The sequence below is a fragment of the Ixodes scapularis genome, unplaced genomic scaffold, assembly GCF_016920785.2.
Source record: "Ixodes scapularis isolate PalLabHiFi unplaced genomic scaffold, ASM1692078v2 PGA_scaffold4__175_contigs__length_147842914, whole genome shotgun sequence".
Taxonomy (NCBI): Eukaryota; Metazoa; Arthropoda; class Arachnida; order Ixodida; family Ixodidae; genus Ixodes; species Ixodes scapularis.
Genome location: NW_024609879.1, coordinates 113,512,468 through 113,535,267, shown reverse-complemented (window position 1 = coordinate 113,535,267; position 22,800 = coordinate 113,512,468). Strand labels below are relative to the sequence as shown.

The window sequence follows — 22,800 nt, the reverse complement described above, 5'->3', positions numbered from 1 at the left end:
CAAATTACGTGGGCTATGAAAAGTGTTTTTAAATATTATTTATTTCCTATGCTAGACAGACTTTACCGTGCACCTGCTTTCTTGCACATCCCTATTTTCCGATTTCTAGCGCACGGTGCTGGTTTGAAAACAGAAGGATTCTTTCTGCACAAGCAGAGATACCAAAGCCATACTTATTTATTGCAAATCGAACAGTGCTAACTTGGCCTTTACTTCATTTTTATCGTCTTCATGCACAGGAAGTTACTGCTCCAATTTTACTGCGTAGTTATCGCCATCTCGCTAGGTTTTTCAGATGTCCTTTGTTCATTTGGCACGTAAATTTTCCATGTTCAAAAGCGCCGACGCCGTGTTCGCACAACAATGTCCGATAGTGAACATAACTGCATGCATGAAGCTGTATTAGCGCTTTATTTTATGCTATAAATTTGAAAGAAACACACTAACTGACCAATACCTTTAGTTGCATGATTTAGAAATGTTTCCAACTATTTGCTACCGTACAAATGTTTGTAAAAATTTCTCCTAAAATAAAGTTTAAAAAAACGCTCCCGCTTTTCTCTGTAGAAATGCATTACCGGTAGCCTATCGCCGGAAATCAATTTTTGTCTGTTTGCTGCTTGCTTCAATTTGGAAAAGCACACACGCGTCAGCTGAACTCTAGCGTACAAAATAGTAACTCTGTGCTCACTATAACACATCTTTAGGCTTTCCACACTGCATTCTGTGCATGAGTTGATACTACTGTGGTCACGCTATTGTAGTTTAACCTTGATAGCGTAATTTGTCTTGCTTCTGTTTCACTGTAAATAAACATAACCGCTCTGCTAGGAGCGTGCACTAAAGAGAAAAAAAGAGCAATGATCTAATTTTTTTGGTTGGAAGGTGTATCAGGGGTTGAAATTTATCGGAGGATTATCACACAATACGGGGACAGTGCTCTGCAACATAAAAGTCTTTATGAGTGTATCTAGACGTTTAGAAGTGTCCGTACAATCTGCATGTACGAAGGGCGAGCCGGACGTCCACCGGTGTGGGAACCGCGTAAAAGGTCGGGCGACCAACCGACACATTTTTCTTGGAGGGAGTACGCAAGGCAGTGGCGCTAGACAAAGTGCATCGAAAAGGAAGGAGACAATTTGGAAAAATTATGTTGTTGTTAAACCCCTACATTCCTATAATTTAGTATAAAATGTAAAGTGCTGATTATTGTGTACTTGCCCTCACATATACCATCCACCGCAAGGTATTCTGGAAGGTTTGGTCTGAGAAAATATAAAATAATTATTAAATTCCACTTTACATTTTTGAGCTAACTATGATTAAAAGTAACACATGCATATAAAATAAACTAAACTACTACTTTAGTGAAAACATTACTATCCCATTTTACCTGAACAGGTTACGCGCACAATCAAAGTAGAGATCACTGATGCTGCGCATTTTATTGGAAAATAAATAAAATATTTTTAAAATCCATAAGTTCAGTGGTGTGCGCAATGGTATAATCTTAGGTCCGGAATTGAAAGACCGACTTTAATTTGTGCAATCTTCTATCCTCGCTCGTTGCTGTTCCTGATATATAGAAGTTTGCCGACGCAAATTTGCAATCGAACGTCGCAAGATTGCGTAGGTCAGGAAAAGTATTGATGAAAAGGGATGCGTCGCTGATACGTGTATGCATCGATGTTGTAATGAAACTTTGATGCACAACATAAACTTTGAACAAATTATACTAACTCAGTTATTGTCAGCGAAAATGTTTATTTTATTTTATTTTCAAAAATACGTTTTGATATTGGTATTCCAAAGCAAAACGGTACTTTTAAAATATTTTTTTTTTGTTGTAATTTTGCCGTTTTTACAGCTGTCTAGAATGTCGTGGAAGCACTCACCAGTTTTGGAGGCTGCTGCTGAAAGGAATTCAACCAGTCGATTCAGTCCACCTATTGCGCAAGTGTCCAAATGCCCCCCGTGTAAAAACAACGTCCTGGAAAGTAAGCTAAAGGTAGGCAGTACCACCAAAACCGGCCGCCAAGAGTTTCATTTGTTGAAATAACATATTAAACACGGCGTTACCTCCACTGGAAATGTGTAGCTACCAAATAAATAATCCAAATTTTAAGAAGTGTATTTAATATTGGGAGGAGTGAATATAGAAACGCATTTTTAATAAAGATCTAGGTATTTTTAATGAAGGTCACAAAAATGATTTTCGTTGCTCATATCACTGCAGAGTGAGGGTTTATGTTGTATTTTAAACCCGCTACGTAAAACGTCAACTATCAATTCTACGTGAAGACGACCATAGGCTTCTTTCTATGTAATTTCAATATTTATTAATAACTTTCAGCCGTCATTAGAGAAAGAAAATATTATAATAAGCCATGTTAGGACAATAGAAAGGATAAACCCTTGTAACTTGTTTTATTGTGGTCCGCTACAAATACATAATAAAACTTGAATTTGGCATTATAATTAGTGCTCGTATTTTATGCACAAATACTGAAATCAATTGTAACTTCTGGAAATAAAAAAAAGAATTATCTTTGGGCATTTAAAATATTCACCGTTCGTAATGACGGTTCTTTTCTACATAAGAGATGTAGCCCCTTACATACCGATCCAGTCTACGAAGTCTCGCTGACTCTTTGGATGGCAAATTAACCTGTAGTCTTAGTAGTTGTCTTTGTCGTGTGCAATAATGTACACGACCAAGAATGCGGGTCAATTTTATTGTGATGTGCTAAGAAAAGGTTTTGGCATACAGGCAACCAATACACAGATAATTCTAAGGATTAGAACAAAACGTTTCGAACACTATAATTGAATCTCTGAGTAATGGGAAGTAACCATGTAAATGTTTTTATAGAATGCACATCACCCAACCATAGGACTGATCAGGGTAATTTTTCATATACCTTCCCTCTGACCTATGACTATGACGCAAAAGTATAAGGTAATTGAAATCTTTTTGAGAGATGAACGACATGTTTGTGAATGTGTTGATTTTCTTGACGGTTCATTATAATTTATACATTATTTTCTGACAGTAAACAAAAGTACTGAAATTTTATTTGTATGCCATCTAAGCTTGATTTTACTTTTGGTTAATAATCATCACCATTTTATGCGTAAGTGTATTTTTCGTCCCAGGTACACAACTATGAGCGTCCGAAGATCGAAAGGGAGTGTTTCGACTGCGGTGTCAAAGTTCTCAACGAAAACCTACAAGATAACCTGGACAAGGAGTGCCAGAAGCGAGTAGTTCTTCGTGATGCGTGCCACAGTCTAGTGACTTCCACTCAATTTGGCGTAAGTGCTTGTTTTCTCTCTCGCGCTTTGTTTCTTAAAATATTACTCAGAATGTGTTTTAGACCCCAAGATTTTAGACTTTTCTAGTTCACTTTTATTCCTTCGTTATGCCGTACACAGGATGTCCAATAATATCAAGAAAAACATAAAAGATAAAAGCAAGTACTGGTTCAAGATTGTGAGCGAAAAGAACGCCCGATGTCCCGCCCACAATGACGCTTAGGCGGGTAACATACATTTTAGTCCCATCGTCACTACATCCACACTGTGTTGCCGGCGCCTCCACCAAGTACTGGCCTCCGAGATAGTGACAACTCGACTGAGACGACTACATCACTCTTCTAAGCGTCACTATGGAAAGAACTTCAGGCGCTCTTTTCGGGTGCAATTTTTAAATCATACGAGAAGTCGTGAAAACTAATCTATAAATATCTAAAGAAATCATTGTCTGTTCTCCAATTCTTTTAATTTGTCTAGCATCTAATATTAATGCCCGTGAATACTGCAACTGCAACGTTACCCATAAAACCAATTCAAAATTAATCAACAGAGCTTAGTTAATTAACCAACTTACGGTGACGGTTATTTCATTGCTTAATGTCCACCGAGTCTGGTGATTATTTGGTGAAGACGACCCCCTGGTAACGCATCGTTCTAAGTGCGTTCCAAATCAAATAATGCACTTAGTACGCTCTAATGGTTTGGCACCCATATTTTATTTGGAGAATACCAACAACTTATTGAAAGCACTATTATAGCATGCCGAGCGGTCTTTCTAAACAACAAAGAAGCGAAAATTTATGTCGTTTATTCTTAATGCTGACATGATCAACACTGAAAACCTGGTACAGTCAACCTACGCGCTCAGGATAAGTTGTGGGCGACATCGTTAATAGGGGTGTGCGTATAGTGTTTTTTGGAACCGAATCGAATACGAATCGAATAATCGTGGCACCGAATCGAATACGAATACGAACCGCATAATTTGTTAATAGTTTCCGAATAGTAAGTAGAGAGCTACTAAAGAAGAGCGAAAAGATTATAAAATTATTTTTATTGTTACAAAATATTTCTTAAAATTATTGTAAAGACGTTACTAGACAATAATGAGTAGAGTTTAGCGATATATAATTAAATGCAGTCGAACGCTACTAAAATATTAGAATGTTAAACATAATATCACGATTCACCGGGATGTTGAACATAAAATCAGAGTTCGATTGAGCCTGGTACATCCTGAAGCAATGTACTTAGTAGAAACTCTACATTCTCTTTTCATTCCTTGTTGTAGCAGATGTCCTTGAATCGAGGATCAAGGAAGGTGGCAAGGACTGGTGTGCCAGTGTACTTAACGTCCAGGAACCTTGTTTTCACCGATCTCGGAAGAGTGTGGGAAAACGTATTTTCTTGTTTCACTTGCGCCCTCAAAAAGCAACATTTTCACCCACTGAACAAGTGGAACGACCATGGAAAGTGTTGGGAAAGACTCGACACAAGCAGCTGTTGTGGCTTCTTCAATTGGTTGCATGGGAGCGGCCGAATAACTTCGATACTCTACTGCGCTTTCTTCTCGAACAACTTCCCGCTTCTGCCACTTCTACTTCGCTGATACAGAGAGGCGGTACCGTTGCAATCAGTTTCCAAACGTTTCGACGACACGATTTCTGAAAGCGTTAACGAGCATTCTCGTGTGAAAGCGGTCCTTAAAGGCTGAACCGCATGTAAGCGATTTAGTGAGAGACGTGACGAGCGACAGCGACGAGAGTCAGCAGCGAGTGATGGAGATTTCTCACTGTCGCTCGTCGCGTCGCTCGGTGTTTGGATTTCTAGAATACGTCCTCATCGCCTTGGTCGCTTGCTCACGCCACTTCCCCGCGGCTTGCCTCATCGCGCGATTGAACGAGCGACAGCGAAGCGGGTCGACGTCGCCTGTCTCGTCTCTTGTCGAATCTCTTTCATGCGGGTCCCTAATAGAGGCAACAGCAACGTACGTTTAGAGGGAAGCTGCTGCTGCCGATGATGATAATCATTGTCTAGGAGAAGAGGGTACGTAAAGCCATCTTGCGGGCACGTATGGCAGGCGTACCGGAGCGCTGTGGGACGTGTAATGAACGGTGTTATGAATGGGCCCCAGACCATTTCTTAATGTCTGCATCGGGCCGTTTGTTTTCGTCGAACGCCTCCCGCGGGTTCAAGATCATCTGACTCAGCGAGCCTGGCACCATCATCGCTTCGGAAGCACGCCTGCCCAGCGAACGCACGAGACGGGCGCCGAGATATATCCAGACTTTAACGTGTACAAGTCTGGATATAGCCTCCGAAGAGGGAAAACAACGTCTCAGGTTTCACCACCGAAACACCAGGGCACGATCCGGGGCGATGAGATCATCAGGAGATTCAGGACGCCTTCATTCAACGCGTAGACACGAATTGTCGAAAGGCGGCACGTCATGTCTCGGCCCCGGACGGTGTTTTGACCAGCTGCGTGAATTCCAACGAGCCGGTGTTTCGGTGAGACTCTCGGCGACGTCTAGACCGACGGTGAAGTGTTAACGGCGGCTGAGTGTGCGTAATCATGGAATGTGGGGCGGTGTTTGAACAGGACACATTTCTGTGATTGGCCGACTATCCTCCGATGTGGGGATCCCTACCTAGGAACCTAGGGAAAACCAAGTGTTTAAAATGAGCGAACTTTGAGAAGCAAATGTCTTCTATTTTCTGGTCTTGAACCAACTGTACAAATGTAAATGAAACGTCTATCGAAAAGTAACCCGCTTCCGAGGTCCATCTTCCTGATGTCCTGGTCAGTACCTGGCTCCGGCGGAGCCCGACAACAAGGACTACCCTGGGTTCGCTACAGACGCCTGTGAAGGGAATCTCGCGGCGCGACACTGTAACGACTATTCGGAAATTATTCGAAAAATATTCAGAACTTTTGAAAATTATTGTTCGATTCGATTAACAAATCGAATAGGGTAATATTCGATTCGTTAATCGAAAATGACGAATATTCGCACACTACTAATCGTTAATGAAAAACGCTGTTCAATATTTCAAGATAGTGCCAAATTTTAAAGTAGTTTACACTTCGAAGAGTACTGCTGATAGGTACAATGATGCCTTCTCTTTGGTTACTGAGAAGATCAAGAGAAATTGCTGGATAAAATTGCTAAATCTTTTTATAGTTCACTTTATTTTTACACTTTCCTAGTGAATGCACGCCAGTCACCAAGAAAACTACTGATGCTTAATGAATAAAACAAACAGAAAATACAAGCTATTAGCATGTTGGAACGATTGTTTCTTTCTTTCTAAATATCTTTGGGATAAACTTCACATCTAATCATTACATATCGCTGAAACAAAACACTGTGTTGTTTATGAGTAAAAACAAAATGCACTTGCAACAAATAATAAAGTAACAATGTTCTGGTATGAGATCTATAGACGACTACAGAGTGCGTGATGTAAAATTATTCTAGTGATCCCGAACGGCAACAAATGACGTCACAAAAAACAAATTTTTATGTTATCGGATGTCGCGACCCTTGCGGTTGGTTCTGGAAGTCACGGCAAAACGTACGAGCGAAGTGAAGTGCCGCTGTCGTCGCGGAGTTCCCACTCCTGGCTGCTAAAACTTCTGTTGCCTGTCAAGCTCGAGAGGGATTTGCAGGCAGTAGAACAGGCGTCTGCCACATTCATCACCTCTCGGCCAGAATCGCGTACGGCGACAACATGACACTTCTGAGACACACCACTTTTTAGGACGTTTTGAGCAGACCAGTCGAAGACGCGTTCCATATGCACCGTAGTTGTACCTATTGTACTGCTTCAAACACAGTCCTAGTCATGTCGCTTGTTCCAGGAACGCGATAATGTAAGATAAATAAAAGGGTTACCCAAGGCCAGATACTATCAATATAGTTGAAATTAAAATTAATGTAAATTTATATATTTCTTGGTTTTATTTAATAAGGTACACCCCTTTTAAACTCTATACTGATTCTAAAACAACACACGAGGGCCATTTAAACGTCTAGCGTGCATTATAATAACTCTAGGATTTTAAGCACTGAAATACAGAAAACCAGGCTATTAGAGCACAAAATGGCTGGGTGGTTACATTTGAGGTCAGACGGTGGAGTAGATTTTAAATTGTTGTTTATCTTTACTATTGGTTTTATGTTTCGGCATGTACCAAAATAAAAACAAGGCTTAATATCAGAATCTTGAGAGATTTCGTTTTAAAGTGAATTTCTAAAGCAGCAGAAAAGCTGACGGAATTGTGATGATTTTAGTTTGTAACATTTTAGATTCGCGCTTGAGTAATAATATCATGTTTCTCGATAGTTCACTTTTAATTCTCGCACCTACTTCTAGTAAAAACGAGCACCAATATTTTCTCACGGAGGATTAATGCAATATTGAGAAATTATAGTCTAATAAAGTTAGGCAAGGGGTCGTTCTGCAAAAGCACGCCCTGTTGATACAGGAAGATTTCAACGCATTGCAACATATTTTATAAGCGATTAGCTTCTAATAAAAATGCTTGCTAATAGCTTATACGCATACAAACCATTTTCTACTTCCATAAATAATAAATTCTTGCTGGCTAAAATTACAAAATTCTACATTGCATAGCGTTTGCAAAATGAGACTGATATAAGCATGTAGTAACGAAATGTTTCTCCACCTGTATACGTAAAGACAAATCCACAAACGTACTTCTTTTTGTACTACTTTTACCTGATCGTTTACATCTAGAATTACTTGAAACCCCTCACGGGATATAATACAATAGTGTAAGCCACAACGAATGCACTGAAAAAATGTAAAATGCACTGTAAAAATGTATAGTGTCAGCCACAACACATAACAAAATGTTGTGAACCCGTTGTTTGGGGTTTCGAGTAATAAGTCATCGTGTAAATGTCTTTATAAAAAAGAAGTCACCTAAATTTAGGATTCATCAGTGGCATTCACCAGTTGCCGGCCGCCCTCTGGCTCATGACTATAGGGAGAGCAAGTCGTTTGCATCTTGCGCAAGGGTTGCGGTGACGTCAGCACGACGCCCAGTTCTGATTGGCCTTAGTTAAAGTTGTTCCTCCCGGTGGTGTGGGAGGCAGGTTCCGCTTCGATGGTCTGGAGCGTGGTGGCACGAACGTCGCTAAGTGACGGGTCGACTCACTGCTTGAATAGAACTATGTGCATTTATTTACACTCTAGTTACAAGTCCCAACTTGGGAAACCATCCTGCTTCGTCTAAAGTCTTGACCCCCGTCCCCAATTTCTCTCCATCAAATCCAAAGTCCGAATCCCTCAAAATCCTCTCCGCGCTCTTTTTGTAGGCCCGTAGGGGCCTCCTTTCCCCTCAGGAACCGACCAATCTCTTCAAACTCCGCCACTCACACGTGGTACACTGTTCTCCAATGGTCGGCGAGCTGTCATCCTGACGCCCCAACCGTCAAACCTAAATTCCTCGTAGAGTTGTTCTCTGCAATTTTTCCAGCCTGACTGGCGCCAACCGCTAAGTTATTGCATCGGGCAAAAAGGACAATTTTACACAAAGCGGCAAAACCCTCTGCATACACGCACATTCGGTTATAAGCCACAAGCATCTTCCAGCGCGTTCTCTTTCGGTCCCGGTCCGAGCAGACCCCCGAAACCCGAGACGCTTCTTAACGACCGGCGGGGGGACCGCTCCCGCGTCGCGGCCGCTCTGGCCCCGCCGACCCAAACGTAGAAAGCTAAAAAAACACAATGCCGACGCAACTCTGGAAAGATAAACTTTCCTAACCAAAAGAAAACACCTTAATTAATAAGCATGACTCCTAAATACTTAACTGCCTTGATTGAAAGGTTAGTGGGTAGACTTCAATGCTAGATGCCTCGAGGTCTTCGCACTATTATTTTCAATCAGCCGATAAGAGCTCGACATTCTGACATCACCGCGACCCCTGTGCAAGAACTAGACGAGCTTACCCTCTGCATCGCACAACACCTCACAGGAATCCAAGTTTTCCTTTGTACGATAAACGGCATGTTTAAATATCTGTTGATATCCTTGCGCGTTCATTCTATTTTCATTACAGGTGTTTGTGCGAATATTTTGAGATTTTTATTAAAATAGGGTGGTATGGAAAAGAAAGAAACTATCTGAGGGAACAAACAGTCACCCAGGGCGGACGTCAGGATTATTGCAAAAACCCGCTACTTATTTACCAAAATATTTACATGAAAATTAATTAGCATTAAAATTAGTCAAAATATACACATGTTTCAAATAAATTCATTCATTTAGGAAGATTTGAAGCCGGTTGAAGCGGGGGAGTGCACTGACCTTTCCGCTAGGGCAGCAGGCGGAAGGCTGGGGATGCGAAAACGCAGTAGATCAGATAATAATCCAAGTTTTCGCTTTTCCAGCCTTCCGTTGGCTACAACAATGGTACCTTTAGCATTTTCCCGCGCTTCTCACCTGCTTCAAGTCTTGCTAACAGTAACTTATTTAGGGGGTTTTGACGACGCTCAGCAAGTTCATAATTTAAGCTTTCTTTATTTTTATTAATGAGAACAGTAATAGGTAAATATTACGTAATTATTTGGCTCATTTGTGTGTCTCTTGCAACCTCGATGTCCGCAAGTCAGTTTCTTTCTGACTCATTTTTTTTTTACCACCCTATTTATAGGGAGTTTTGAAAGTATTAGAAGAAACAGAAGGTATTTTTTGTGGTAAACAAAAGCGCTATGATTATATTTTTGTCTGTTTTCAGTTTGCGACCTACGCTGGTTTTTATTTGTTATTTTTAATTATCATCACCATTGTACGCACAAGTGTATCCCTTTTTTCAGAAACACAAGTCTGAGTGTCCGAAGATCGAAAGGAAGTGTTCCGACTGCGGTGCCAACGTTCTCAATGAAAAAATACAAAATCATCAAGAGGTGGAGTGCCAGAAGCGAGTAGTTCTTTGTGACGCCTGCAAAAGTGCAATGTCTTATGATGAACTCAGCGTAAGTTGTTTTTAAGACGCGGAAAGAGTTGCATTACTTGCTGTCTCTCTTGCGCTGCTGTTTCTTAAAATAATACCCACAGTATCTCTTGAGCCCTGAGTTTTTTTAAATTTTTTTTATTTCTCTTTCATTTATGTTTTGACGAAGAAAAGATTCCAATAATACTAAGAAGAAAAGACAAAAAACAAAAACTGGTTCAAAATTGCACCAAAAAAAGAAAAAGCGCCCGATGCTTAGCTTACAATGGCGCTCAGACGAGTGACGTAGTCATGAGTCAGGTTCTTAGTATTTCAACAGTGTGTTGTCTGCCCCTTCTTCAAAGACACGCCACTGAGAGAGTGGCCTCGTTCGATTTACCTGCGCCAGCTGCACTTTGAGCAGACCGTCGTATTCAGTTTAAGGGTGCAGCCTATCTCAAAACAAAGGAAGTACATTAACTCGCACTTTTCTGCAGCGGTGCAGGCTGGTACAGGTCAAAAAAGAATAACCCCACTGACAACGTAAGTGAGATGACTACGTGACTCTTTTAAGCGTCAGTGTGAGCAGAGCTTCGGGCGCTCTTTTTAGGCGCGATTTTAAAATCGGGCGAGAGGTCGCGACAACTAATCAGAGTATTGACTCCAGAAGCCATTGCCTGTTAGCAAACTTTTTCAATTGGTGTAGCCTTTAATAGTAATTGCCAACAATAGCGCGATTGCCGTGCGCCCCATTGAAACAACATTGAAAAATATAATCAGCAGATGTAAATTAAGTGGCCGACTTACAGTGAATTGTATTCCGTCAAATAATGTTCGTCGAGCACGAGAAATATGTGCTGATACGGCAGCCATGCGACTCTCACCCCCTTTTCACAGAAAATAGATGGAAATAAAATTAAGCACACTGCATATTGTCCAGGTGTGGGACATACATTCATTTTATTTGGAGTATACCTACAGTTCTTAGTTCGTGATACTGACTTGTTCAACATTAATATTTTGCTTATATCGACATTAGCGCTGAGTGGAACTTGTTGACGGCATTTTTAATCAAAAGCGATCTTTTATTTTCCCGTATATGTATACCTAGTCTTAAAGACGTTTGCATTTCGGAGAGCACTGTTGATGGGTATAGTTTGATATCTTATCTCGAATAGAACGATAATTGGTCAAAATATATTCGCTGATACTATTTCTATCTTGTAATTTGTTCCCTGTTTTTCGTGCGCATAAAAAATGTATACCAGCCCACTAGCGAAAATACCTATGTTTGAAGAAGACAACCAAAGAAGAAAACATTAAAAACTGAACGAGCTTGGTTTCGTGTCAAACCATCTTGTGATCGATTCTATTACTACTGAATACATTACATTACTTTACCAAAAAAAATGCCTCGTTGCATACGAGTAAACGAAAAAAAAGACACTATAAAAATAATTAGACAACAGCTATTGGCTGTAAGTTCCAAAGACGAATACAAGGCGCGTGATGATAAACTAAGCTAGTAAAGACAAATACAGTCTAGACGGCTTTGCCATTAATTAGGCGATATTATATGTATAGTTTCTTACCCTACTCCGGCATGTATGGAAAAATAGTGCACGTAGTACTTAGCATATTCTATACTTTTATCACCATATGAATGATCATGACCAGGAATGCCTCGAGAAACCAGTGGTCTGCGACCACTGTGAGGGTGAGGTACTACGGAAGGAGAAGTTCAAGCATGCCTTCGAGTGTCAAATGCGTCTTGTGTACTGCGAGAACTGTGAAGGATTGTACGCCTACTCTTTAGAAAAGGTGAGGAATAAACTCATGAGTGGTTGTACTGCGGTACCTTGGAAAGCGTCTTGGACTGGTGTGTCTAGAGTCCTATCCTGTCCTGACATCCAAAGCGCTCCCGAAGAAGTAACAAATGACGTCACAAAAGTCAAATTGTCTTGTTATTGGATGTCCCGATGCTGGCGTTTGGTGATTCACGGAAAAAGTACGGGTGAAGGCGAGTGTCGCTGGCTTCGTGGTGATTCAACTCTTGGCTGCTAAAGCTTCCGTGCCACAGCCAAGCTGGAAAGCAACCTGCAGCAGAACAGTCGTCTGCCATGTTCTCAAGCGCTGCTGTGACACCGCCAGGATCGCGCCCGGCGACAACATGACACTTCTGTGACGTCATCAGGCGGAAGTGGACGGAGTACTTTTTAGGACGCGGGAAGCACTCCAGTCGAAGGCGCGTTCCATGTACCGCATAGTTGTGCGTGGTAGGTTTTCGTACTGATTGTAATAGTCACGTGGTTTGTACCGAAAACGTGCTAATGCAAAATACAAAAAAGGTCTGCTAATAACCAGATAACTATCTATAGATCTTTCCATCGCTCATCACACGGGCGAAAAATGCTGAGTCACTGAGCTGTGGACGCACGCTCAGCGTCCGATATACCACACACCAGACCAACAGCGCATGCTCAGAAGGCGTTCCACAGCCCAGCAGACAAAGATGGCAGCGCGCAGAAGTCGATTTTTTGGAAAGGTATATACTTCAAATAGATCTTAATGTATGTTTACATATTTTTGATATATGTTTTTTAACGTACATCTTTGTTTAAACTTTTACGATTCTAAAGTGAAGGCGATATCAGTGGGGTTTATTAATTGTGTGGTCGCTGATTCTAGACACCACAATTTCTACAATGCGTCAAAAAGAAGAGTGAGATCACGGTAGGAAATACAGACAAAAATCTGTCATAACACAACATGGTTCGGTGGTTTCATTTGAGTTCAGGAAGTGGTACTTATTGTAATTTTTGGCTTTCTTTAAATGTTTTTATGTTGCGGCGTAAGCTATACAAAAGACAACGCTTTACATTTAAAAGCTAAAATATATATTTAAAAAAAAAATTCAGCTGAAGTGTGAAGGATGGTGGTATATTTAATTATTGTCTCTAACTTGTTACACTCGCGCTTGAGTCTAAAATATTAACCACGGATACTTCATACACCTGAAAAAATATTTTCGTTTCCCATTTATTGTTGTAGTAAGGCCGAGCAACCTATCTTTTCTTACAGCCTAGTCAATGATGACGTAATGCAATGTTGACACATTATAGTCTCGAATCAATTTTAGCGAGTGATTGCTCTCCAAAAAAACAAACACTGTCGGTAAAAAAAGCTTTTAATGTAGAGGCGTCATTCGTTGTAATATATTTTATGTTATTAGAATCGAATGATAAGGCTTACTAATCAATTACTCACTTCAAAATAAGTAAAACGATATGAAGATAATAACTGCTTGCTCGAAATATTTATAGTTTCTATTGTGTATAGCGTTTTCAAATGATACATCCATTTATATAAGAATGCAGTGTTCGTCGGTCTGTATTGATATCATAAAGGTAGCAGCAATGTAGCTCTGCTTGAAAGCAACAAAGAAGTAAATAAAACGAAAATATTTAGTTCTACAACAAGTCGGTGCCTTGACCGCCGTATTTTAAAGTTAAGTTTGTACACAAGAAATTAAATGAACTGGTAGCGCTAGAAGCTCTTCGTTTTGTTTTAGAGACAAGGTGACATTGATGATTCTAGTTGATTCTTTATATTCTTCTTGATAACCTGATCTGTATATTTAATTGCAGGAGCACAGGGAGCAGTGTGAAAAAAAGAAACTTGCTTGCGAGTACTGCGAATTGGAACTGAAAAACGATGATGAAGTGAGTATGGGTTCTAAATTTCAAAGCGGACTATTGGCTTGATTCTTGGTGTACGATGTTAAAAGAAAGTGTCTATTCTTCCGGCATTAAAGATAATAATTGTTCCAAAATTCTACCTGCAGTCACTTCCAGTTGGCAGACGCCATTTCATAAATCAACGTTTCGATCGTGGACAGATCGTTCACTCTAAAAAAAAGGGTGTAGTGGGTACACCCACAGGGGGTGTAAGTGCTGCCACATATACTACACCCATAAAGGTGTAGAAGTACACGTCAAAACGAGGTATATATATATACACCCTCTTTAGGGGTGTATGTGTGCACCCTTTTATACACCTTCAGCATTTGGGGGTTCACAGATACACCCCATGCTGGGGTGTGTCATTACTCCTTTCTTACACCCTCACTGTCATTTTGGTGTGCAGGTACACCCCAATTTAAGGTGTACAAGTATTCCCTTCTCTACACCCATCAACACTGTTTGCTATTACACCGTGTGGGATGTTGCTAGCTACCAACACAGGTACCGATAGAGTAACCAAAGGGTTGTCTCAACAGCGGCGATATCTCAAAGGAGACGTCAAACCTAGTAGCCCGCGGTCCCCACATCTCCGCGGCAATGTAGACAACGTTTAGGGCTACATTACCGCGGGTCGGTTCGATTAATTACCTCCGTCGGTGCCAATGATCGTCTACCTTGTCTCACTCTCTCGAATATAGCGGAAGAGAAGACACACGTACCAGAGTAAGGACAGAGTCCAAGAGCATTTATTAGAACACTCTTAATATGAACTACTATGTCCCCATCCAAAATGCCCCCCGCGCCGGCAAGGTAAGAAAAGGTCCTTACCTGGCCAGACGCGGGGTTCCGGAGAGCCAAGACCGGGGAAGCATCGGAGAAGTCGCCGACACACGTCCTATCTCTCTCGCGGTCACCCGGACGAGTCCCTTTCCCGAAAGCGGGAAAACAAGAGGCGAAACCTCCTCGCTTGTCGGCAGTGATTCGCATCCGAGCGGGGAAACGGAAAGAGGTCCCCCCGGGAGAGAGTGAGAGGAGAGCCCCCCAAGCCAGGCGGCCCTCCGTCTCACGAACAGGTCGGAGCTCACGGCGAAGAAGGCCGAGCGTTCCGACCCGCGGCCGTTATCGCAGCCATCGGGGAAGGGAGACCAGAGGAATCCCCACATCCGTTGTTTACACCCACCTCGCTCATAGGGAACAGAGATACACCCGCCAACAGGGTTTTCTATTACACCGTTTTTACACCCACCCCGCTCATATGGAGCATGTATACACCTCATTCAATGATGTACCATTACACCTCTTTGTGCACCCACCTCAAGGAAACTTGTAAAAAATGTTCGCGCCCAGGTGGTTGCAAAAAGGCCGGTAAACAGACACAACGGATTGTTTTCAAATCTCCTATAAGTTTATTAGACAGACAATTCCGTAAACAAGTACAAACGTGCAAGCAATCTGTGATATGTGAAGATGTACAACGAAGCTGTTACACAACTGAGAAGATTACTGAGCAAACAAGAACCGGGGTGATTCTTAGGTAGTGTCTATTGTCTCAGCAGCCGGCAGAATTATTTACCCGAAATCGTGCCGGCAGTCGTCACTCATTGGCGATATAATCACTTTGAACGACGTGTCATCGACAGCTCAGGTTAGCTTTCCTCTATAAACATCTCTCTCTCTTTTTTTTGTAATGAGCCGTTTCAGGCTATATGCGCGAGGTGATATGTACGGGTATCACAGGTAGGGTGAACATTTTTTTTAATGAGCCGCCGCATACTGTCGCCACGAAGCGACGTGAACGGGTGGGCTGGGTCGGTGAGCGCGCGCCTCAGAGACACGCACGACGAAATGTCCCTACAGCGTGTATTTCGCGTAACGAGTAACAATGAAACGTTAGTGTCGACGAAACATGTATCAACGAAAAGGTGTTCATGAAACGCGTGCTCACAAAACGCCGGGAGAATAAGACAGTCACCTGGAGTTATCACATGGTTGTAGACAGCTAATGGCAGGCGACTGCCGATAGAATTTCGGGGAAATTATTCTCCCGGCTGCTAGAAAATAGACACTGCCTAATTTTAGACGTAATCAGGAACGGAACGGTCGATTGCTGCAAAGGAGTAGGTTGCAGCGCACTTACGATGAAAATATCGGACTTGAAATATGCAATCCCAGATAGATGTTGACACGGGCACTGCAGAACCACACAAACACAAACACGGAAAGAAAGGGGTTTGTGAAGATTCAACACAATGTGGCAGAAGAAGTAATTTGCCAAACCGAATAATAAACGCACACACATGAATTCCTTAGGCTTTTTTGAAGAAATCGCTTGTTGCCGATGTACGTTGGACTTTTTAAACACTGGAAGCCTTGGTACACTCGAATACGTTGTCACGGACGAAATCTCTGGCAGCCTCGCTGGTCGCAGCACAGCACACAAGAAACTAGGCCGGGAATCAGACATTCCCGAATCGGAAAGAGCTACTATAGTACTACGTCACCCGTGAAACCTTTGCCACATGATCACGCTCCTGCCATTACCCGCGCCCAGATAGCGGACTCAAAGTCAAAGCATAAAAAAGCCTCCGGTTCATCGGTCCGACGACTGCATAGCCTGTTCCACGCTTTCAGCTTAGGGAGAGAAAGAAAAGAGAGTAGTATACGAAAATAGCAGCTCCTCCAAGGCCAAACGTGGTCGCCCTCGCGAAGGCTTATGTTCAGAGTTATCCCAACAATGAACGCAGTCTCAGCCAGTTAGCCTGCAGAATTTTAGAACGCAAATTATTGACGACATCTCGTACATAATATTCGCGTGTGGGCTGCCGCTTTAAGTCCGGACAAAGGAATATTTGAAAGTATATTGAAAACGGAGCGTTCGAAGTGAAGGGTCTTTGGTGTTTAAATCACTGACCAAAAGTGGCGTAGGACAACGGTTTGAATAAATAGTGCTCAGAGGACGTGGCAATATTAAATAGTTAAACAAGACAGAACCGCCAGAAATTAGCATTCCATCGAAATCATTTTCAGTATATATATTTTTTTTAAATACAATCCATCTCGACATGCCAGTAGCTGGAACATTGTCCAAACACCGTAACCTTGTATGTTAATACACTGTATGCAAGCGCATGAATGATTAAATTACGTACTGAAAAGGCATAAGTGGTCTGTTATAACAGGCAACAGGCACTGCTCAGTTTTGCACAAAGAGATATCAGTTGAATACTCCAGGTTAAACTACAGTCAAAAACAATGTCAAGGTATTTTAAACTTTCAAGATATAAAAAAGCAAGACGTTTGCAAGATACGCATTTTGAGTGATCTAAGATAAGGAAGAAATTCAGTCGCACGTATTTAAGAGGAAAAATATTTTTATCTTATTTACATCAATGGCGCTAAGATTTTGTTGAAACGATTTCATGACCGTCTCAGTGCATTGCATTGATCGGGCAGCATCTTCGTAATTAATATGACGCGTGACAATGACAGTATCGTCTGCATATTAATAGAGTTCTGCTTCAGAAATAAATGTATGAATATCATTAACCAACAAATTAAACCGATGTGGAGGCACCATTGCTCTCAGCGTTTTTCGTGGGCCTCGCGACTCTGCTGCAATAACACGTTGTGAGCGATTTTGTAAGGTAGCTTGAAATAAATAAAAAAAAGAAAAAACAGACCACAAAACTCAAAACAATATAACTTCTTTAGTAGGAGTGAATGGCTAATGGAATCAAATGCTTTCGATACATCTAAAAGACAGCGCAGCTAACAAATTGTCTCTCGAAACCGGAAAGTAGCAAATCTGCAAAGTACAGGAGCAATGGGTGTGTTCCACTCCCCTAAAAAAAAAACAAAAAAACAGCCTGGTTGAAATTACGTTAAAAACGTCCACAAATGACGACATAACATGAAAATTACGTTTTTTGAGAATTTAAGCAAGAATCGGTAACACAGAAATCTGGCGGTAGTCTTTAATCTGATTTGCTGCTCCACCTTTGAACAAGGGCCTTACAATGGCGGTTTTTTGTTCTTACGGAATATCACAACTCATAATAAAAGCATTAAGCATATAGCCTTGTAATAACAATAGCAATAACAAAAACAACAATAACAGTAACAATAACAATAATGAATAATTAACAATACAGGATATGATGCAGCGTCGAGCTAGATTCGATCGCCTCACCGCCGTTTTGGGTGCCGCGGCAACTCCAGTATCACAACTTCGGGAGCGAGACATAAAAGAACGGAGAAGATTAAACTCACGCCGTGTCGCGAACTCCTCGTGAACGGCTCTATCCAGGAGGCGCTCCGAAGTAAAAAAATAAATAAAAAGAAAAACAAATATTGAATTGCTCGGCAGAAACGCTCAGAGCCTGAATAGCTTGCTTGTTCAGCACGTGCTGTAGAACGTGCTAACCGAGCAAGCTATCCATACTTTTCATGTAGCTATTTCTTCTATAGGAGAAGAGCGTGTCGTTGAGCGTCTGCTTGATTATGTGTTGTGACTCCACGGCAGTAACCGGGCATCTACTGAGCAAGACGCCAGGCTGGCACTCGGGTTTTTAAATTCCAAAGTATTTAAAAAACGAGAGTGGCAGCTCCTCGCGTCTTGCAAATAATGGTAATATTATGAAGGGTGTCCCCGAAAATGTTTCATATCCTTCACACTATAGATATATACCATATGTTGAAGAGCTGACATACTTCTTTGCGCCCGTGTTCGCAGAATGTTCGATAGAAAAAATGTACAATATGGCCTGTTTGAAAATAATTGCAAATATACGAAGTGGTGCATCTTCCCGTCCAAATGTAGCGCGGGCATCCGGAACAGACGCCTAAGTTAAAAAAAAGTATAATTACAACCGTAAAATGGTGGCCGAAAACGCCTACGAATACATGGAAGTATGCAAGAAAATAGGGGCGCTCCAGAGCACTATGAGCTTATATACAAAATCGCAAATATATGCTTGTGCTACTCGAAAAAATACGTGGACAGGAGGGTAAACACGACGTTTCGGGCGGACGCCCTTCAAAAGGGGCGTCCGCCCGAAACGTCGTGTAGCCCTTCCTGTCCACGTATTGCTCGAGAAGCACAACCAAATATTTGCGATTTAGCGAATACACGAACCTGAATGGCGAAAACTACGGAGAATAAGCACAGTTTTCCCATTGAAAGTTTCAGAAAATCACTTAACTTTTGATTAAGATAATGGTTAGTTCAGAAGCTGGAGCCTGGTACAGACCGCTCGCGCTACATTTTATTTAACCGGACACTGGGCGTTCGGCGAATGATTTTTGCGTGAAAAAATCCCCGGCACTTTATTTTTTTGGCAAGCTGTAGATAAGATGTCGCCTGTTAAGTCTACTAATAGCTAAGCCTCCTTAAATATGATCTTGCAGAAAGACGCGCTCCTTGAAACCTGCGAAGACGCTTTGATTGGATGTGCTTTTAAAGAGTTTGGATGCAACGAGAAAGTAAGTATATTGTGCTTCGCAACATAAACCTGTGTTATAGTGCCAATACTTCAGGTGGAGTAAGACACGCATATACATATATCAAATATTTCTTGTCATTCATTTCCAACAAGTATATTTCTTTTTTAGTCATTCATTTTGCCTTCAGTTTATACGAGTGAAGATAAGCTTTCGTACATTCCTTAAACCCCGACAAATATGTAAAAATAATTTAGACTAATATGCCTTGTTATGGAGAAAGTATATGCTAAATATAGTGTTTTTCGGTTGTCGGCACACCACAAATGTTTGTAGTTAACGAAGCATATAGCATAGATTAGTTGTCGGGTCAAATGGGGCAAAGCGCCTACCAATAATAAAGGACAAGCATCTTATGGCTTGCAAATAAATTCAACTTCAACTTGAACTTTATTGTTTCTCCCCAGGGGAGAGGGGGAGGGAGAAAAAAAAAGCAGACTGTTGTGGCTTGACAGAGTTTCTTCTTAACTCACGCACGCTTTAAATACTATGTCTAGGGAAACCAACTGACTCTGTTAAGCTGGGTGTGTATGAAAAAATAGGATGGTATAGTTGTTCTCCGGAAAGTTTTTCAAGGACAAAGTTTATTTTCCTATTCTTTGCGATTTTTATATTGCTAATGCGTAACCACTAGATATTGCTCATATTCCAAGCTATTTTCAACAACCGTTTTAAGGCCCCAAGGAAAGAGATGCTGAAACATGAAAAGGACCCCCACAATGGACTTCTTAATCAAGTTATCCTCGTAAGTATACGCTTTCTGTTTTTTTTTTTTTTTTTTTGAGAGCCAAGCTCTTTATGGTTAGGCTCCCGCGGAAGTCTTGTGTGCGTCAACAAAAACTCTTAGAGCTCGTATCGGCATCTCTTTGTCGTCGTAACGAACTCTTGCGAGCCTAGTTTCCTTTCCTTCCGCCTGGTGGCGGTCCCGTCGCGCGTGTCTATTTTTCTCCGGCACCTCGGGGCGGCGACGGTCCTCGACGTGGGTGTGCGTACATTTCGTCACAATGACCACCGATCAAGAGAATAAATGTGTTTGTACCTTTGTTCGAAATTCTGTGCCTCGTCTGTATCGTGTGCTAAACAGCATCGCTGGTCACCCATCTTCACAGAGTGGAATGGCTCATGATTTTTGTTTTGTTCTGTTCCTTGTATAGGTGGTTAGTGGTGTATCTAGTGCACCCGTATACGAGGTGTTTCGCGAGCCGTTGGCCAAATTGCATCCGCGAAAAGTACGCATTGCACTGAAAGCGTTTTTTCACATAGGTGTTTGCCGAGAGGCATATATAGAAAGAACCTACGCACGTCTGGTATAATTAAATTCTTGATAACGTTCCAGTAAGAAACTACTTAAATACTAAATTTCACGTAATGGTTTGATTTATATTCTTTCCTTGCATCTTCGAAAACCACGAAATCAGTGGGCTTTACTCAGTTTGAACGTATTCTGGGTTTAGGTTTTCTGTCGGAGTGCATGTTCGCGGATGAGGTTCTGCTACCCGTGACACAAGCGCGCGACTACCGTATCGTCTATCTCTCTCGTAGAGAGAGAAGTGTGGTGCGAGTCGGCGAACTAAAACGCTGTGCTGTTCAAATGACAAGAAAAGAATACGCTTTGATCCTTGGGTTCACCTGCACCATTGGAAGAATACGTTTCGAGACAGGTTGGTTGCGCGCTTTGGCCATGGCGGACCAAGACCGCTGTCCAAGTGTCTTAATAAAAATATAAAAAAAAAAAACCATTTAAGCTCTTCCAAATTGAGTGTTTTTCCAAACGCCGTAAAATAATTTGCATACCATATTGTCCTGGAGCGATTATGCGGCAAAGAACCAACAAACTTCGCCTGGTGGAGCGTTCGCTTAGCGCGCGACGTGACAGAAACTATTCCGAACCATATGCGAGCGAACGCGGCCCGGCGAAATTCGTGTCGTTTTTCGCTCTATAGAGTTAGCCGCTAGTTGTTTCTGATGGTGCCCATAAAGTTTCTAATTCAATAAATAATTTTAAATTTACTGATAAAAGTTTTATTACTTCAAGGTAATGATAACCTTTCACAACCGAACGTTATTCATTTTCCTGAAAAGGCAATTTGGTAGACACCAATACGACATAAACTTTCTCTCTGTTCGGTGTGCACTTTTCGCAGCAGTAGCGATTGGTCCAGCTTTTCGAGAAATAGCATTTCTATAGCATTTATCTTTTTCTCGGTGACAACTTTCGTCTTTCCTAAGGCTCGGGTTGCCTCAAAATGTTCAGTATTCACTAGCTCACATGAGCCCTTACGTTCTGTTCTGAGAGTATAAGTGCGTGGTACTGATGATTCACATTTGTCAATTTGTTTGAAGGGGCTGCAAGAAAGAATCGAGAACCTGGAACGGCCGCTCACCGCCCTCGTAGAAAAACTTCGTAATTCGCATTCGGTGGGAACCAGTCAATGATCGCAAACTGAAAAGAAAATGCACTGTGCAATGTTGTGTAAGGAAAATTGTCGATAAGAAGGGTAGTGTAAAGTTCTCGAAATATCTAGCGATGGTTCGATTTTTTTTAGAGGCACCACAATTGTTTTTTTTTTTTCTGGCAGCAAAACGTTTGACGAAATAAAGTTGTCAAGAGCCCTCAGTGTTTCAATCTGTCTTTTGATGCGCTCACGCGAAAGTAGCAGCTTTGTGGTGAATTAAGATACTTCACGCTGACGGGCCTCCTGGTTCACGCGGAAAACACATGCCGTTGACTTTTTGGCACCAGCTAGCACGGACCACGGCCAAAGGTATGAAATACGACGGGAGAGGACGCTCAGAACCACCATGACCACACTGCAAGCTGGACGACCTGGCTAGTGGTCGGAGCGGACGCTAATTTCGTCCGCACATAAGTTGGCGATTTAATATTAAATTCAAGAAATCAAGGAGCATGCCAGCTTTGGCCTGTTCAGATGGTGCAAAAAACCAAGGAGAACGGTAGAACTGATTGCGACAATGTACTATAGTTCTTACGCAAGGCACTAACTACGGTATACAAGAGACCGCAAAGGAATTTTAACGTTTCACAGGTATTAAACAGGGGACTAAAGACTTGATGCTGATGACAATGTGAATAAACATTTCGAACTAGAGGACCCGCTTCAGGTTGCAGTTCCCTCGTTCTTTCTAGTTTATTTTTAGTGTGTTTTGTGCGCTTCGGAAAACCGTTTGTTTTCGCGCTTTTCTTGTGTGTGTTTCTTTGTTTGGCGCCCGCGTTTTTAGTTAGAAGTGGGCCATGGGCCGGGCGTCACTGCAAAGAC

The 22,800-nt window shown here is 41.7% G+C and overlaps 1 protein-coding gene across 1 annotated transcript; it reads left to right on the top strand.

Moving 5' to 3' along the window:
- The first annotated feature begins 1,876 nt into the window (after nucleotides 1-1,876).
- LOC120848871 (TNF receptor-associated factor 6-A-like) lies at nucleotides 1,877-22,048 on the top strand. The gene is made up of 8 exons (XM_040220911.1): nucleotides 1,877-2,008; nucleotides 3,157-3,315; nucleotides 10,165-10,322; nucleotides 11,945-12,101; nucleotides 13,928-14,002; nucleotides 19,430-19,504; nucleotides 20,199-20,267; nucleotides 21,866-22,048. The coding sequence occupies exons 1-8, from the start codon at nucleotides 1,877-1,879 to the stop codon at nucleotides 21,956-21,958; spliced, it is 918 nt and encodes a 305-aa protein (XP_040076845.1). The 3' UTR covers nucleotides 21,959-22,048.
- The last annotated feature ends 752 nt before the right edge of the window (nucleotides 22,049-22,800 follow it).